At 24.8% G+C, this 19,399-nt stretch overlaps 1 protein-coding gene across 3 annotated transcripts; it reads left to right on the forward strand.

Annotated features, from left to right (window-relative positions):
* Nucleotides 1–429: 429 nt before the first annotated feature.
* On the forward strand, nt 430–19,385 carry LOC114125401 (uncharacterized). 3 transcript variants are annotated; one of them, XM_027989024.2, is made up of 14 exons: nt 430–588; nt 4,439–4,646; nt 8,933–9,058; nt 9,126–9,296; nt 9,510–9,710; nt 9,772–10,056; nt 10,120–10,882; nt 12,050–12,194; nt 14,040–14,394; nt 14,491–15,937; nt 16,008–16,287; nt 16,361–16,587; nt 17,320–17,552; nt 17,619–19,385. In XM_027989024.2, the coding sequence occupies exons 2-14, from the start codon at nt 4,485–4,487 to the stop codon at nt 18,735–18,737; spliced, it is 5,514 nt and encodes a 1,837-aa protein (XP_027844825.2). In that variant the 5' UTR covers nt 430–588; nt 4,439–4,484; the 3' UTR covers nt 18,738–19,385. The 3 variants fall into 3 exon arrangements, with proteins under 3 accessions (XP_027844825.2, XP_027844827.2, XP_050056634.1); XM_027989026.2 differs by having other exon boundaries at nt 12,062–12,194; XM_050200677.1 differs by lacking the exon at nt 430–588 and adding an exon at nt 612–979.
* Nucleotides 19,386–19,399: the final 14 nt, after the last annotated feature.

Here is a 19,399-nt window from a genome sequence, read left to right on the forward strand (position 1 = left end):
TATATTATAGAAATACTAAACTAAAATAACTATATAAATAACACTTATATTAATTATAAAACATGGGGTATATTCTAAAATAATAAGACCTTATGGCTTATATTTAGATCAAGATACAGACTATACAGAGAATCATCGGACGCGTTTAGGTCGGGAGACGGTTTATTTTTCTCGCGGGACGAAGTATAATCATACGATTTGTTTTATTAACCACAGTTATATTAAATTATTATTATATATATATATATATTCATTTAATTTTCTTAACAACGGAAATATGTTAAAATTATTTATTCATGAACATTGAAGACAAACATCGATATAATACATTTCAAACATCGGTAAAGGTTCTAAATATCGAAATTTAACCATCGTTGTAAAATATCGATTATTTTAGCTCAAAACATCGATGTTTTTTGCAATCCTTACCTGCCAGCAGGTTTTGTATGAGTATATTGTGAGAAGCAATCGCGAACGCTACAACTGCTGATGCCAGATACGTTCGTTGAACGTTCGAGCTTCGAAGACTTGACGGACCGACGACGACTCATCACCCGATCGGGCCGATCGCCGTGTCATCGCATTTCGGTGAGTGAATTCATAATAATTATTACATTTCTTAAGATTTAACAATATTTTATATAACATTTGGAATTCTGTTAAATGATATTGGCTTGATAGTTAGGCTTTTGTCATCATCCGAAAACTGAGCGTCTAGGTGGCAGCCATGACGGTGGTGTGCCATATTATGTCACCCGCTATCTCGTGTACCTTAATAGTTCACCGTTTCACACGTTTTCCGACTGTTTTTCATATTCCGTTTCTACGGCAATCCGTTAGGTTGTTTCCGTAGTAGTTAAGTAGTTCGATTTTTTTGAATGTTGTCCTCGAATGACCGAGAGAATATTTATACGTTCACGATCGCGCGAGTGTTGTAGAGATAACACAAATATTGTCGACGGTGTACTTAGTCTTTACGGTATGTAATTATATTTGAGAATTTTTATTTTTATTTTCTCATTTAACGTGCTCGAGTATTTGTTGCTAAGTTTAGTTTTATTAAATTCTTCAAACCATATTGTAATTCACCATCTGTTGTCTCATCATCGATTTATGTTATTTTATTGAATAGTTATTACTGAAATATCGGTAAACATATAATAATCAATACTTTTATGTTATATTCACTGGGATAGGACCAAGTATTTAAGTACATACATAAAACTTGATTATACAAATTCTTGATAAACCTAACCCCAGAATTATTGAAATATAGTAATAAAAATTGAAGAAACATTATAGTGTTTTAGTGTTCTAAATTTCCTTTGTATTATGTAGATCATACATTATGTACCTATAATTTTATTTATTTTTTAGAAGATAAATTTATTTTATCTATAATTATTTATGTAGGTATAATGCATTAAAATAGAAATTTGTTATATTTTTTAAGTTCCTATTTACTTTACTGAACTTATTCATTTTTTCCATACATTTGTAGTTTTTATATTTTTTTACATTTGAATTTATTTTTCATGGATCTATTATTGCTTTATAATTGCATAATATTATGCCAGTGAAAAGATTGTATCAGATAAATACTATCAACTAGTGTAGCAAGAATTGTATTATTGTTTAAATTACTATTTCAAGTAATTACTTATCATGTAAAACTTATCGAGGTTACACTAAAATAAACTATTTTATTGTTAGTGAATTAGATTTACTTTAAATATTAACACTTATTCTTGATTTAACTTTTACTTAATTTATTGATTATGTTGGTTTAATTTTAAACTCTTATTCTTATTTATGTTCATATAAATTAATATTGTAAGGTGTTCATTATAATATGTTATTTTATCAGATCTATGAATTATTGTCTTAAATATAAGCCTAAGTCATGTAATATATTAAAACACTTGCATTTCAAGAAATGTAATTAATTCATTGTAATAAATTATCTAGTGCATACAAAATTTAAATATTCTTTTAGTTGATCACTTAACAAACAATATAACATAATTATAACTATTAAGTAATTAATAATTAATTATGCATGTTTTAACAATAAAATGTCTTATTTGTGATTACTAAACAATTTCTAATTTAATGGATTTTTAAATCCAAGGTGTTATCATTATAAACAAAATTATTACATATAATTTGATGCATATTATATGGTATTTACCTACTGCCAGTTCAATGAGCATACTATAACTAATTGTATATCAATACTGATATTATCTCAGTCATTATTTTGACACATTTTAAACAAGTATTCAACGTTTGTATTTTATGACTTCAGTCTAATTATTATTTACCCTCATTATTTTGATTCAAATTAAGAATGTCTATTCTATCATCTTAAATCACGGAGGCTATTAAACTCAAAAAATCACATTAACAATTTAAAAATTTAAGACATTCAAAGTTTATTATTTATTATTTTTATACTTCTAAAATTATATTTTGAAATGTTGAGTACTTAATTCACAAATTCAACATTTTTAGCTAATTGTTTTGAATACATTTTTATATTTATTTTATATTGAATTTTAGTTTTAGTAATATTTTTTAATAAAAAATAATAATGCAGATATGGCAAAATTACTAGTTTTTATCATTCAAAGTCTGATGTTTCTCACTCAAAATCTTATATGTCCATCTGAGTAATAGTGTAGTCCACTAATTCGTTTTCTTATTACTTATAAATCTATTTATTCAACAAAATGTCTATAAATATTTTGTCTGTATAAATGAGAATCATATAACAGTAAATTTAAATTAAGTAATGTAGTTTAGTTCAAAAATTTCCCAATTTAAAAAATTGAGAAGTACCTACATTTTTTTACTTGTTTATCTTTTATTGTCATACCTACATTAACTTAATAAAAAACTTTTATACTAGACACTGGTTATAATTTGAAATTGTTAAGTACAATAAATTGAATTGTATAAAAAATAATAAATGAATCAAATTTTAAATCTTATAGTTATATTACTGATTTTATACTTAGGTAACATTTATTTATTCTATACTATTATTAAGTTATATTTTAATTTTGTTGACATAGGTGAAAGCTATTTAGTGTTGTAATAAAATAATCTTGTGGTTCTATAGTTTGATACTTGTAGAAATTATTAACGGCCTAATTAAGCTTTTTAAATTAAAATTTATTTTCTCAAGAATTAAAATCAAGGTATTGGTATCTACAAGATTTCCTTAAAAATGTTAATTTTTATAATCTTATAATGGTTAGAAATATGTATAAAACCATCTCTTTTTATTGTGTGTTATAGTTATCCATTGAGTTTAGTATTAAATATTTATTATTCAAACATATAATCAGTTTTTAATAAAGATTTTGTATCATAATATAAAATAAAATGTGTAGGTAAACTGTTATTAAAAAAAAAAAAAAAAAAAAAAAAACAATGGTGACGACTTTTTTTAATGATATAATAAAATTTACTGTTTATAATTGAGTACTTTAAATTATGTTAAGATTATTCTGATTGAGATAATAAGTTGTTATTAAAAATAAAATCACTTGTAATGATTGTAAAACAATTTAATTACAATAAAATATGTTTTATTATATTGAATAACAGAAAATGAAAAACTGTTGCAATGGGCAATTATATAATTTTTAATATGTATGTACTATTTTTTAAAATATCAAACTCAGTAGTCTGAATAAATAATTAAATTAATATATTTAACCATTATCAGTTTTTATAAACAATACAGATATTAAAAACATAAATTACCAATAATCCAATAGGTATTTAATATTGGCATAATATTCCTATTTCCAGGCTTATATTTCTGGGATTTGAAGAAATAATAACATATTATATTATTCATGAATCATAATACATAGCATTAAATCTTTAAATTTAGTTTATATGTAAAATAGCCATAATAATAAATATATTTGATATTATACAGTTGACTGATAGATCTTTGTAATTACATATATTGTTGGTATACCTATAAATAATGACATCTATATTATTCTGATTTAAATATTGAAATATGTGATGTATCAAACATTAAATAAAGTCAAATCAATTTTAATATTTTCCCTATATTTTTCGTCTATTAATTTCTAATTAACATGTATAAAGTATAGTATTTTATACACATTGTATCTTAAATCGTTATTATTAACTAATTTAAAAATGATATTTGACTGCTCAATATTATTAAAGCTACTTATAATTACTGTTAATATAACTAGGTACTGAGTTATTACCCTAGATTCAATAAAAGGTTCCATGGGGTTTTTATTATTGGTTAATACATTTTTGTTATGTAACTTATCAAATTATTTAAAATTAAAAATACATAAATGGACCATCTAGCTTTTATATTTATGTTAACTACTTTTGAGATAATTGCTAATGTATATTTTATGTTTTTATGTTTTAGTTGTAGAAGTATTGAAACTTTTAATGTGGACAAAACAAAATCAATAATGACTGCCAAGGAAAAAGAAGTAGCAGAAGAATATTTTAATGCCCTGGCCGACCTCAACATCAATAGCAAGCCTTTGATTAATATGTTGACAATGCTAGCTGAAGAGAACTCAGCTTATGCGCCAATCATTGTACAGTGTATTGAAAGACAACTGCATAAGGTTTTTAAACTTTATAATAGTAATGAATATTTTACAGTCATAACAGAGGGATATTCACTGCATTATGAACCCAAATTACTTGCTTTTAAGTATATTGATCCTACCTAATATAATTAAAATGTAATATTACGGGAAATATTTTATTTGTAGTAGAATATCCAATATCTATATTAATGAATTTAGATTGCTTAATATGCAGATTTTGGGTAATGGCTGCTGAAATCATCCCTCTGGCTATGATGACATATATTTAGTTAAAGTACAAATATATGTGAATATTTACAATATTTAAACAACATGAAATAAAAATATATGATGTGACTAAATATGGTTTACGTCCTTTTTGGTCCTCTTTTTTTTCTTTTTTTCTTTTTATTTAATATCTGGTTAATATTTTTTTAAAAGCTTAGTAAGAATATGAAAAATAAATGGTTTACTTTTTAAAATAATAGGTTTATTAGCAAATATGTATTGTAAATGAAACAAAATTATAATACTAGTGCTGTATTTAATATAATTTTTTTGAAAGTGTAAATAAAATCTAAAAATTGATAAATAATGTTTCTTTAACATTTGCTTTACATTTATGACACCTATACTCAATACATAACATATTGGTAAAGATACAAAATTTTATTAAGTTGTTGAAAAGATGATCATTTTTTTAAAAAAAAAATGCTTTATCTTATTTGTGTTTGGAGATAATCCAACTCCAGAAGACTTCAAGTTTTGACCACTTCAAAGTTACATAGAAAATAATGGATCTGTGTGAATCTGGTTGAATGAGTTGATAACTTATAAAATTTGAAGTTTCGCCTTTATGTTATTTACTGCAATTAGTAAAAAAACATAGAGGTAGGTATCAAAAAGATGGTGATCATAATTATTTTTGATTGCGGATATATTGTGTTCATTTAGTATGTAATAAACATACAATTGAACACTCCAGTGTTTCAATCAATGGGTTTAATTTTATTCCTGAAGTTTGTTGAAAAAGTGAAGAATATAAATAAATGTAGATAGGTCATTATTTAATTTATCCCAAAAATAAAGTTGTACTGTAGGTTTAGGGCAGTAAAAGTTAAATTTTTTTATTAGATAACAATTTCTTTAATTTGACATTATTTAGTATTATGTTAAGTATCATATCATGGCCCGTATCATGGTGTTTTATAATTTGCTTCAACAAGTATTTTTCTGTTACGTGCGTTAAATTTGTTTTGTTTTATTTATAAGAAGCTATATTTTTTCATTATAAAAAACATTGATTATAGTTTCTAAATAATGTCTTAATTGATAAAATAAATTAAACTATTAGGTGTTGTAATTTTTATACAGACTTTAGAAATACTACTTTCAGGTATAAGTTTTATCTAGTGGTTATTTACTTTTATTTTTAAAATGTGTACAAACACAGGTATTAGATACATACACGTTAGGTAGTTCTTAATCAACCCCAAAAGTTTTACTATCAAATATATAATAACATACAATACTATTTAGAGTAATTTATATCATTTAAAATAGTTAAAATTTGAGCTACTAATTATGTAATATAGAATTTATTTATTTTCTTTAACAAACTATGATTATATTATTTACATTTTATAAAAATGTGGCACTAGTGTTGTAGTATAGTATGGTTATCAGTTATCATTTTTTCGTCTTTTATTCCTCAGTACAAGTCTTAAATAAATATAATAATGTGTTTTTTCTTTATAATAAAGTAGGGAATATATATATTAAATTAATCAACATAAACAATGTCATTATTTTTAAAATATGATAAACAGATATAGTTTATATATTCCTTAAAAAAAAAAAAAATTATTTTAGCGTTTTAATAATTTGTTTTTAACTATAAATTTAACATCACTTATAGTTATGATAAATTTAATTTTGGTTGAGTTTGTCAGTGAAAATATTTTATATTAAATAAATATTATTTTACTTTATTAATCTATTTATAAATGGTATGTTGTACTCCTAAAATATTAAGTATTAATTATTTAAAAATGATTAAGTGTGTGTAGATAGTAATCTAGTTTGTGCCATTATCTATAGATCTACTATATATTTTTTTTGAGAGGAGGGGAACAAAAACTTCATATTATATATTATATTATATTATTTTGGTTATACAATATTTAGGATTTGTTGTTAAGCTTTACAAATATAACTGTCAAAGGATGAATACGGGCCCCTCGGGCTCCCTCTTGAATATGCCACTGTAGTTGGATGTATAAGTACAAAAAATTCTAAATAAAATGTATAATATTTATTTTTTAATAACATTAATTAATAATATTTTAATTGATATTATATTAATTGATAATATATCTTCTGTGTATTGGCAAGTTGCATCAACACTAGTACAATAACAACTTTTATCTTGTTAAGATTAGTTAAATGTCCTAGCTAAACTCTACTTATCAACTTTGGCTAACCGCTGAAATTCACATAAACTTATTTTTCCTCAGAAAACTCATTTCTTCTGATATTAATGCTCCCTCTCTTTCTCTTGTAAATTTTAAAATACTCTCAGGTCTTACAAAATTCCTTTTCATATTCTTCTCTACTCAATCAATTAATTGTTAAATGAAACTGGCCAATGAGGCCCCTATTTTCTTAATGAATGAATCTTAGCGGTATGCACTTGTTATATCATACTTATCTATATTTGTTGTTTACTAACTTTTATATTTTTTGGTTTTACATCATGTTATATGTACCCTATTTACTCGGCCACAAATCCATTTTGAATAAAATAAAACAAAAGAGTATTTGTTTTGTTAAATTTTTAATCGTTAAAAACCATTTGAAATTATAATATTGTAGATATTTATTTTCTTTAACTTTTTAATGTAGTAAAAATTTGACAAAATCTCAAAATATAATAAATTTACATTAATGTTACCTCAGTTGCAACAAATTTTTCTATTAATGTATCAACTAAGAATATTTTAATGAAGCCTATAGAATTTCTTTTAAGATACAAATTGTATAGCCTTGAGAACTCAATTTGATCAAAATATTTAACAATGCATAATATGATTATGTTCAATTTATAAACTTACAACTCTAAACATTATTATTAAAATTAAAATAATTTTATAAATATTACCCTGAAACAATAATTGAAGACTAATTATACTTGAAAAATAAGCCATTTAGTCTTAAATACAATATAATATGTATACTGATTTTTAAAACAAAAATTGGTTTTCTTACCAAAATTGTTGTTAACAAACTTGTACTATGCTTTGAATTCATATTTTGTTTTGAAAATTGTTATTAATACAATAAATAATATTTATATTATCTTTATTGTAATAAATAAGTTGAAGTATTATTATTAATTACATTTTTTTTTTATTATAAAAAATAAGAATTTTATACAATTTATATTGTTATTAAAACAATTCTTATTTGTATATATACAGTTTATTTTCAAATAAATTAAACATTATTTTTTAAATATTCATTGTCAAACTATCCCATATATATATATATATATATGTATATATGCAATCATAAATATGTTTAATATGTTAATTTGACATAATCAGTTAATTTAAATTATACCATTTTTCAATTGTCATATTTATATTTTTAAATATATACATACATTTAGTATAATGTTAAGTGTATTTAAGCGAATTTTTGAGTTTTCTTAATACTAGTTGATGTAGAAACCTAGAGAATCCAGGTGGCTTAATCAATTTAAATAATATAGCTTTATAAATAACATGGGAATTCATCTTAGCTTACCTAATTACTGTTTTCTTACTTGTGCTTAGTCATAAATAAAAATTACAATAATATTAAAATACATTTTATTAGTATTATTATTTTTTTTTACTTATTGATATAGTTATGAAAACTATGGTATAGTCTATAAATAATAGTATATTATATTTTTCTTTAGTGCCTTAATTTAATTTATAATAGATCTAACTTTGGTATATAATATATTTTTGATATTAATAAGAAACATTAGGATAAAAATAATATTTTCAATGTATATTGTAATTATAGTACTTGGTTTATTGTAAACTATCTATTTTGTTACGTAAAAAAATAAAATAGAATAAAACACAATCTATAAATATATGATCAAAATTAAAAGTAACAAGTGTTAAATTTATTGAGATCAAAATGGTTGCCTTAATCTGCACATAATGGAAAATTCTAGAAGATACTCTGGAAGAGTATGGAGGACCGCAAGGATGAAACCATTGTTCAGGTTTGTTTTTAAACTTACATTTAATATTAATTATATTCAGGTGCAGGCCGACAGCAAGTTACCAGTGCTTTATTTAATTGACTCAGTCATGAAAAACATTGGACAACCATATACACCACTTTTCGTTCAAAATATTGAGAAACTTTTTGCTAGCACTTTCATTAAAGTAAATATTATATTATATTATCAACTTACTTAGTGCAATGTTTTATATAATATCTGCTTTATCTTAGGTTGATGAAAAAACTAGAGCAAATATGTATAAATTACGTTCTACGTGGAATGACGTTGTATCAGCTACAAAGCTTCATGCTCTTGATGTAATTATTCATTCAATGGATAAAAATTGGCCTCTGAGTGCTGCTCCACCAAACATTCATGTTAATCCAAAATTTTTAAATAATGTATATAAATTTATTTTTTATTGCCTGGTTTACATGGTGTGAATTACCATTATATTATACAATGTAAAATGTTTAAAGTTATTTTAATTTTTTTTTTGATAATTTAATACAACATAAGATGTTAATAATTATTCTATTAGGAATTTATACACTATGTAAACCTGGTTCAATAGAAATATAGTTATCAGTATTAAAAATGTTTTAATTTTTCAGGTTAATCATACTGAGACTCCAAAACCTGTACAACCAATTGTACCCAGTGATGACGAGGCATCGCTACGGGAAAAATTCATTAAGAAACAAAAAGAATTACTTGAACTACAGCAAAAAAAATTGGAACTAGAATTACTGCAAACCAAAAACCAAATTGAAATTCAAAAGAAAAGATCAATGAACAAGATAAATCTATCAAAAGTAAATATATTTTATATTTTGTATTCACTTAAAAACTGTTATTTATTTAAAACAATTACAGAATACTTTTAACGCAAGTACATCATCTTCGACTGTGAGTATTTCACCTTCAAATGAAGATATATATTCGAAAATACAGTCATCTGAAAATCCTCGAAGAGTAACTGAAAATCCAGTTAAAGTTATTGACGTACAATCTTCCATTGGTTCTGAGTCGCCTTCAATGCCAATTAAAGTTATTGTTTCACCTTCTAAAAAATTTCAACCAACATCTTTACCTTCAGTACAACAACCATTTAAAAATTCTCCGCAATCATTTGTGCCACAACAACAAAATACAGAAATGGTAATTATAAATTAATTATTAAATAAATATATAAATTAATTAATTAATAAACGTTTTATATAGGTTATTTCCAGTCCAATATTCAATGTTAACCAACCAACTGCCAAAATCGCCCCAGTCAGTACACAATTATTACAAACTCTAAACCGTGACCCACGCTTAAGAAAAGTTGATACTGTTGTAAAGCCATCACCTTCACTTACTAATGATGTGAAACAATCAATTCTCAAAATTAAAGATGATAAAAAAATTGATAAACCCAAAAGAGACAACAGTAAGCACCGTGAATCAAAAAGAAAAGAAAGAAGTCCAAGCTGTTCACCTTCTAAAACAGAATTTTCAAAAAAAATACATAAAAAACCTGACCGCAAAGAAAGAAACTTAAAAGATGAAAAATATCACAAAAAAAGAGATGATAAAAAAAAAATTAAAGAGCTGGACTTAAAGAAAAAGAACATATTATCAAATATAAAAGTTGACGAACAGGATGAAACAGAAATTATGAAATGTGCAATACTGCCAAAGATTGAAGATAAAATATTCAAAGACAAACCTAATAATGATACTAGTCATGAAACTATTAAAATTAATGTTTCTAAAGAAAAAGACTTAATTACTGGAGTAGTTAATGAAGGTGATAACAAAAATTCTGAAAATATTATTTCTGAACTAGAAAAAACCGATTCTCTGGAAGATTCTGATTCTTTAAAACGTCTTCGTAAGTACATGCAAACTATGAAGAAATCACCCGACCCATCAACTGTTGCTACTTCACCATTAGAAATGAAAATTGACTCAGACACTCATGCTGTAAAATCCAATCAAAGTAAGATTATAATGTCTGATCAGTTATATTTTATCATAAAAATTACTGTTGGCGATTTGTTGTTATTTTTAAATAAACTGGATAATTTTCTTCGCCATAATAAAATAAAAACAATTTCACCTTTTCAGAAAGTCCTATTATCTTGTATATGAATGATTTATCTATCAGCCAACATTTTGGTGGATATTGTTATTATTTTTTATTACAATATTTATTTATACAAATTAAGGCGTTTTCTCATGCATTAAAGACTACATTTGTTTTATTTTTAATAAAATACAGCTTATTGGTTGTAATATAAGACAAAAAAAAATGTTTTTATTTACTAATGGAAAATGTATTAATAGTATTGAATATTTTTTTATCTGCATACAGACCTGAATTTTATCTTATAATTAAATAAATCAACCAGAAAAATTGTTGAAATCTTATGTTTTACTTTGTATTTTAAATTAATAATAAGTTAATTTAAAACATGATTTGTTAATAATATATATATATATATACATGTATATATATACTTTTTATATTACATATTTTTATGCGTTATAGATTCTGAGTGGAACAATAACACTATTGCTCTTATAACGTGTATATTTTTTTGAAGGGGCTTACATTTTTAGTGGCTACCTTTATTTTATATATAAGTTAATATTATATTTTTATCTATATCTGAAAATTTAATTTAAAAGGTACTTCAGATTTATTAAAATTGAAAAAAAGTATTGTTTTCCAAACGTATCATAAATTTGTTAAATTTTGTTTTTGAAGAAAATATTATTGAGGTTAAGACAAAATGCTTCAAATGTGATATATTGTAGTTGATTGTAAGTTGATCTTGGATTGTAAAATTACAACATTCTCATAATTTTCCATAGAAATATAAAAATGGAAACAGGCATATAAAAAAAAAAAAAAAACAAAAAATAAACAAAGCTAAGAATAGTTATTAAAAGGTGTGATTACTGATTTGATTATAATTACAACCATGTTTAATATGGTAATGGTTAATAACTAAAATAACTAACACAATTGTCATCAGAAACAACTACCTAAGAAGAATTACTGTTTATTTTTTAAATTTATACCAAAATATATACATATATATAATTTCCTAAACCAGACTTGAGTTTGAGGTAAATATTTCAACTTAAATGAAAATTAAAGGTATTCTTGCAGACATTATTATCAAACAACAAAATGACATTGACCTAAGAATTAAAGTCCCAACTGTGAAGAGGACCTCCGATTCAATCAAAACTGATGATATTGAACCTGCAGCAAAAAAGAGCAAATCTGAAATCATTGATGAGTAAGTTCCTTTAAGTTTTTCAATGTACACTTGTTAAATAACTAAAAAAAAAAATATTAGAATTGATAATTTTCATAATTAGCTAGAATAAAATTATATAGCACTCATTTTTATTTATACAGAATATTCTTTATGTTATGAATTGGATGTCTAAGAATTATCTTCAATTTTTTAATACATTATAATATATTCCCAATATTTTATTTTTCGAAACATAGGCTAGAGATGTAGCACATTTTTGTTTTGAATATCATATTTTTTTGTATTAATAAGTTAAAAAAATAATTATTTTGCAGTATATAATCTAAAATGTAAATAAGTTGATTTTTAGATTTTCTTAACTACAAACTATTCTATATTATTTGTATTCAGTTTATGACATTTATCAAATGTTAAATATTATGAAGTTATTATACAAATAGTTAATCTCACACATTTATTTCTATTTTCTGGTATTTTAGTGTTTTAGACTTCAATGTTATAGATTTGCAATATATTTGGACATTGGACATGTGTATGAAATCAACAATACTAGGAAACATTTTGTTATTTTTTTATTATAGTATAATTTATTATGTTACTTAAATATTTTATATTTATCTTGTTGTAAATTTATGTTTTTTAAATTTTTAAAAAATTTATTTTAAAGCATACTCATTTTTCAAATTATTTTGTCATTGAAATATTTAATACATAATAATTTTATTTAGCATCTAATGTTAAGATGCATACACAGCAATATTAATTTTGCCAATCCATTCTCATATACTCCATAAAGTAAACTTCTGAAATATTAAGTGTCCTTTAAATATATAATATAAATTATAAATGTATGATATTTGAAAACAATAAAATATTAACAATTTCATTCAGTATATGTATATAACTGGTAGTAAGTCAAGTTTTAGTCAAAAATCTATTGTCTGGAATCCTTAAATATCTCTTGATAAACTAATTATGTAATAGGTAAAATAATTTGTAAATATTTATTTTACCTGGCACCTGTACAGATTAAAATTTTTATTATATTTTTATATAAAAATAGTTGTAATACCGTGTTAGTATTCCATACAATAACATACACTTGATACAGATAACTTTTCTACAACAAATTTTTATAATATTTTGCTTGGTTTAAATTGAATTATTTTATTATACTACGTCATTCATAATTAAAAAAAAAAAAAAAAAAAAAATACTAATTTGTAGGTATAATAATCTATACATAAATCTTATATATTTTACATAACTAAAAATAAATATACCTATACCTCATTACATATTTCAAAAAGGCTTTTGTAGTTTAATATTACATGCATATATTTGTATTTTAATTTTTATAATCTGATAATTCACTTGTTACTGCTCCTACTAATATTTATATTTTGAATTAATTAGTGTGTCTTTTTTAAAAAAAGTTAAACATGTTCAAATGATATTGTTTCTGTGTTGATGTATATTTTGTTTTGGTAGTTAAATTCCTATCATAAATGAGTACAGTGTATTTAAAATCTTATCTACAACAAATAATTTAATTGTCAGATAGTGGATTTTGATAAATTTAGATGGAAAACCATTAGTTCCGGGCTTTATTTTAATTATAAATATAGATGCAAACAGAAATTCAAATCTTATCTTGTTTATCAGATATGCCATACATTGGTACTAAATAATTATATAAAAGTTAGTTATTAAGTTTTTAAAAAGTTTACTTTCTGTTTTAGTTTTCAATAAATTTTATTATACTTTATATATTTAAATAATATATTTTTGTTCAAGTATAATGTTTATGTACACTTTAATTAGTTTAATATTTATTTTAATATCAATAAAAATTATTTTTAGACTCTTTGGTGCCGAAGATGTAGATTTACGTACATTACCTGCTCCGCCTATTGTACCAACACCAACACCACCACCTCCGCCTCAAATATCTGAAACACCAAATCCTGAGATTGGTAAATCTTGGGCAAAATATAAGGAAATAAAACCAGATACATTTAAAACACCGTATAAGTCTCCTGCCAAAAAAATTTCTTGTGAATTGAATGAAACATTAGTAGACAACAATGACACAATGGATGTAGATATGAGAGCTAAACCTACTCAAAACAATAAAAGTCATATTCTTAGACAAGCTGAAGAAGCTTTAAATGCAGGAAGCATATCTTTTGATGAATATAAAAAAATAATGTGTCAGGTAAGAATATTTTCATTTTCATAGAATTTTATTAATAAATAATGCATCATGTGTGTTTATAGGATTTTAAAATATTCTTAATTTTTATTATTTAAGGTAATTGAAATGAGTGAAGTAGAAAAATTAGAAGAATTCAATAATACAGAAGATCCTAATACTAAATTAAAGGAATTTATTGTTCCAAAAATTGCTTTACCAGTGAATGGAAATGGTACTGATTTAAAATCTACATTAGTAGAAGCAGTAACTATTATTGAAAAATCTGTTGACGAAAACAATCCTGCCCTTAGTTCTTGGAACATTGGTAACAAAAAACCTAGTGATGTTAGTGGTAGTGATAGTGATGGTTCTTCAAAAAGTTGTTCTACTGGTTCAGAAGAATCCAAAAGAATTAACAAGAAATCAGATTCCGAAGATAGAGCTGTGTATAAAAGACGTAAAACAACATTCAAACGTAATGAAAAAGAAAATTCTAAGACTCGTACTTGGAGAAATAATAAAAGTTGGAATTCAAGGCCAGAAAATGGTTCTAGATTTTCTCAAAATAGAGGAGTTGAACCTTGGTCTAGAGGACCTCGTCCAAATTATTCTCATTCAACAAGATCTCTCGTTCCACCACCGATGTATGAAGTGCCAAGACCAACTGCTCCATTTGCACCTTCTTCTCCTGATTGGACAGTTCCTGTTATTCCTCCTTCAGATCCTGTAATATTGGATATGATTGCTCGCGATGCTACTAAAACTATCACTATTGATGGAAAATCAAGAGAAATACGATTTTATGGTCCAACAGCTATTACTTTTGTATCATGGGATGATCCTAGAGAGATATACTTTCAAGGGCCTCCAAAGAATGTTATATTTGATGATCTTTTTCCAGTCTTATGTCATTTCAATAGTCCTGATAGAGAATTTTTATTGGATGGTCAACCACATAGAGTACGGTTAGGTGCACCTACTCGAGAACTTTATTTAGATGGCAATTTCTATGAATGTTTTTTTGGTGGCGCTCCAATCTTTACAGACCTTGGTGGTGTAAAAAGATCTATTAAACTTGAAGGTCCTCCTCCTTCAGTTAATATAGGAAACACAAAGCGACAAGATTTAGTTGCTGGGCGTATTGGTATTATTGTTGATAACTCTTACACCGTACCTGCCTTTTTAGATGCTAAACCGCAACGTATTGATGTGGGAAACACAGCACTTATTTTTCGTTTTATTGATGGTTTGATGAGAGCTATGATTAATGACCAACCATTTAAAGTCAACTATAATGGACCACCACAAGCAATTATTGTAAGAGGCAATAAACATTATTTAAGATTTACAGGATTACCACCAAACATTAGACCTGGTTATGCTGCTATTTCTCAAATGATGGGTGTTGTATTAACTGAAGATTCTTCTGAATCTTTACCACCAATACCTACTCAAGCTATGCCACCAAATTTCACCAGTTTTGAAATGACTACAGTGACACCAAATGATGATATTAACCAACTTCCTATACAATCATTCTCTTCTTCTTATTCTTTAGCACCAAGTAAGATTTTTTAAGAATGCCTAAATTATATTAAACCATTGTGTATTTAATTTTGTTCATATATTTTCAGATACGGCATCAGTACCTCTACTTCCTAATGTTGCTCAAAAATTGGAACCTGTTACAAGTTCTTATGTACCACCACCTACAGTGTCTGCTCCTATAATACCTCCTGTCTTACCTAGTGAAATGGATATTAATGAGTTATTTAAGAAGTTAGTGGACAGTGGAATTGTACCAAAGGACAAGCCAAAAGAAGTTGTCCAATCAAAACTAAAAAAGAAAGAGAAGGAAGCAGAAAATTTAACCATAAAACCTGTTGATTTTTCAGATCCTTCATCATTAAAACAGTTAGTACTATAATTTTTTTTTTTTTTAATTACTTTATTTTTCGTTATAACTATATTTGGGTCTATTTTTCAGAAAACAACCAGGATTAGTTCACAATTTATATACAGGAATTCAGTGCAGTTCTTGTGGAATTCGATTCACAGCAGAGTTTACGATAAAATATAGTAGTCATTTAGATTGGCATTTTAGACAAAATAGACGTGAAAAAATGGCAAGCAAAACTGTCCAATCAAGGAAATGGTATTATGATACTAGTGACTGGTGTAAATATGAAGAACAAGAAGATGAAACCACTAGAGGTAATTAATATACATTATTCATTGTCAGAGGGAAAAAATATTTCCAGTATAAAAGTTGATTAATTTTCTTACTTTTTGAATGATAATAATTAATAATTTTAGTAATAAAATAAAATATGTAAGAACCAAGAGCAGGAAAAAATTGTCTCAATTATATAAAATAAGATTAAATAAGATAAGATATAAAATGTAGTAAAATGTGAAGAATGTGACAGTTAGTTTAAGTTGGTTCTTAATTAAAAAAAAAAAAAACACATTCTTCTTAGTAAAAATGTTTTGAGTCTTACAATTTGAGACATTACATGAGTCTGTGACAAACCAAATTTTGGCTAGCTCTGATATAGATCTATATATATTTTTTTTAAATTGCTTGTATTTATTTAAATTGAATTTACTTTTTTTCACATACTGCATAGGTACTTAAATAAATGTTTGCATATTTAGATTATTAGGATTAAAAAATATTATAAATAACATTAAAATTGAAAAAAAAAACTTGATCAATTATTGTAAAGCTATGTGATGTACAAAAGTTATGACATGCCAGTTAAGTACCATGAGATTAATTTACATCATGTTATATTTTAAAATATTATCAAATTATGACACTTGATGTTTATTATTATGATTTTGAAACTAAGTTAATTATATTCTAAGCATAATAATTTTGTTTTTTTTTTCTTATTTTCTTATTCATAATTAATTCATATGACAATTTTCATACCATTTTAGCTGCAAGTTGGTTTGATATACAAGCTGAACAAGGTGCTAAAGAAGATGAAAAACTAGAAGAAGAGAATGTTCCTTGTGTTCCAGCTGGTGAAAATAGTGAATTAGCTGCCTGTTATCTGTGTCATGATCAGTTTGAACAATTTTATAATGAAAAAGATGAAGAGTGGCAATTGAAGAATTGTATTGAAAAGGATAAACGACTTTATCATCCAATGTGTCATGATGATATGATTGTAAGTTGAAAATAATTTATTCTCTTTTTTTAGTTAAAAATTTAAAAATTTCTTTTTTTTTTTTAGAAAACACGAGAGGAAAAAATCCGTAAGAGAAATCGAGCTATTGAAGAAGCCAAACAATTGGAAAGCCAAAAAATTGAAATTAAAGATGAACAATCGCAATTGGAAGAAAATATAAAAATGAAAGATGAAGAAAATGAAGGATTGAAAATAGAAGAAAAAGGTTTAACTGAGAAAGATCTATTAATAAAAAGAGAAATATTATTGGAAAAAGAATCAATTGGAAATAAAGAAGTAGTTACAGAAAAAGAAGCGGTAATAGAAAGAGGAATTTCAAATAAAGAAATTGTTATAAAAACAGAAACAACAGATATGGACACAGAAACAACAGTCATGGGTACAGAAACAACAGTTATGGATACAGAAACAATTCAGGAAACTGAAACAATTAAGAAAACAGAAACAATTCAGGAAACAGAAACAATTCAGGAAACAGAAACAATTAAAGAAACAGAAATAATTATGGAAACAGAAACAGTTGAGGAAACAGAATCAATTAAACTAAAAGAAAATGAAGAGCAAATTGTAAATGCAAATGTAACTGAACTAGTTTCTCAGGAACCACAAACTGAAGAAAATATGAAGTCAAAGAATTATGAAGATTTGGAAATTCCTGATACTATGGAAATTATTCAAGTGACTGAAGTTTTATCACCTAAATTAATAGATGAGCCTATTGTTGAGAACGTTAACAGTTTATCATCCTCTACAATCACTCAAGAAATTGTTTCTGAAGAAATTAAACCTAAATCTCCATCCCCTGTATCTACAATGACATGTTCTATTGATGGAAATACTGACACTGAATGGAATGTTCCAGTTGCTCCCGCTATGGGGACAATTAAGATAAACATTAGTCAAAAAATTACACCAGTTGTAAAACCAACCAATCTCTCTGAAAACATACCCACTGAACCACAATCACCGCCAGATTTCACACAGACGTTTGGAGAAATCGATCCTGATCAGCCTCCACCACCAGGGCTTGAAATGGAAACTGTAGTGGTTCCTAAAGTACAAAGGGATATGAAACCGAGACTGATGCACAACGCAAAAAAACTTAAGGAATATCCAATAGTTAATAGAGGCAAAGAAATGTCTGGATTATGTTCAATTATGTAAAAAAAGTATGGTTTATGTTGTGAATTAATAACCCACAAATTTTAATATAAATGTATATAATATATACCTGTTTAAATTTTGTAAATGTATGTGCTTAAAATGTGATATATATTATTTATATATTTATAAATATAATATAAAGTACATTTTGTTTGTATATTATTATAATAATATAAAGTATTTGATTAAGTTGTTCACATTGTTGATTTTTTTACCAAAAATAAATTATAATTTTATAATATTGATTTTAATTTAATTTTTAAAAATGTTTCCTAACTATTCATTTTCTGAGTACTATACTTGAGATTTTTAGTTGATTCATAAATAGTTAATAACATTCAAATAGATATTATGTTTTTTCAATTCACAGGGTTAAAAACAATAGTTGTGATTTGTAGATAGTCTGTATGCAACATTAGAAAAATAAAATCAAGTTATTTCTTTTTATTTCGCATATATACTTATGTTTGTATAATATATTTTTAAGTAATTAATGAATAAAAAAAAATTATTAGTTATCATTACCTATCTTAATAATTACTAGTTTTGTCATTTTTTTTTTTTTTAAAGCGATTTAAATAATACAATATTGTTGATTATTAATATTGTGATGGATTTCTTGTTTACAATAAAGAATTATGCTCATTATTTTATGTATTGTT

This window comes from Aphis gossypii, chromosome 2 (assembly GCF_020184175.1).
Source record: "Aphis gossypii isolate Hap1 chromosome 2, ASM2018417v2, whole genome shotgun sequence".
NCBI lineage: Eukaryota > Metazoa > Arthropoda > Insecta > Hemiptera > Aphididae > Aphis > Aphis gossypii.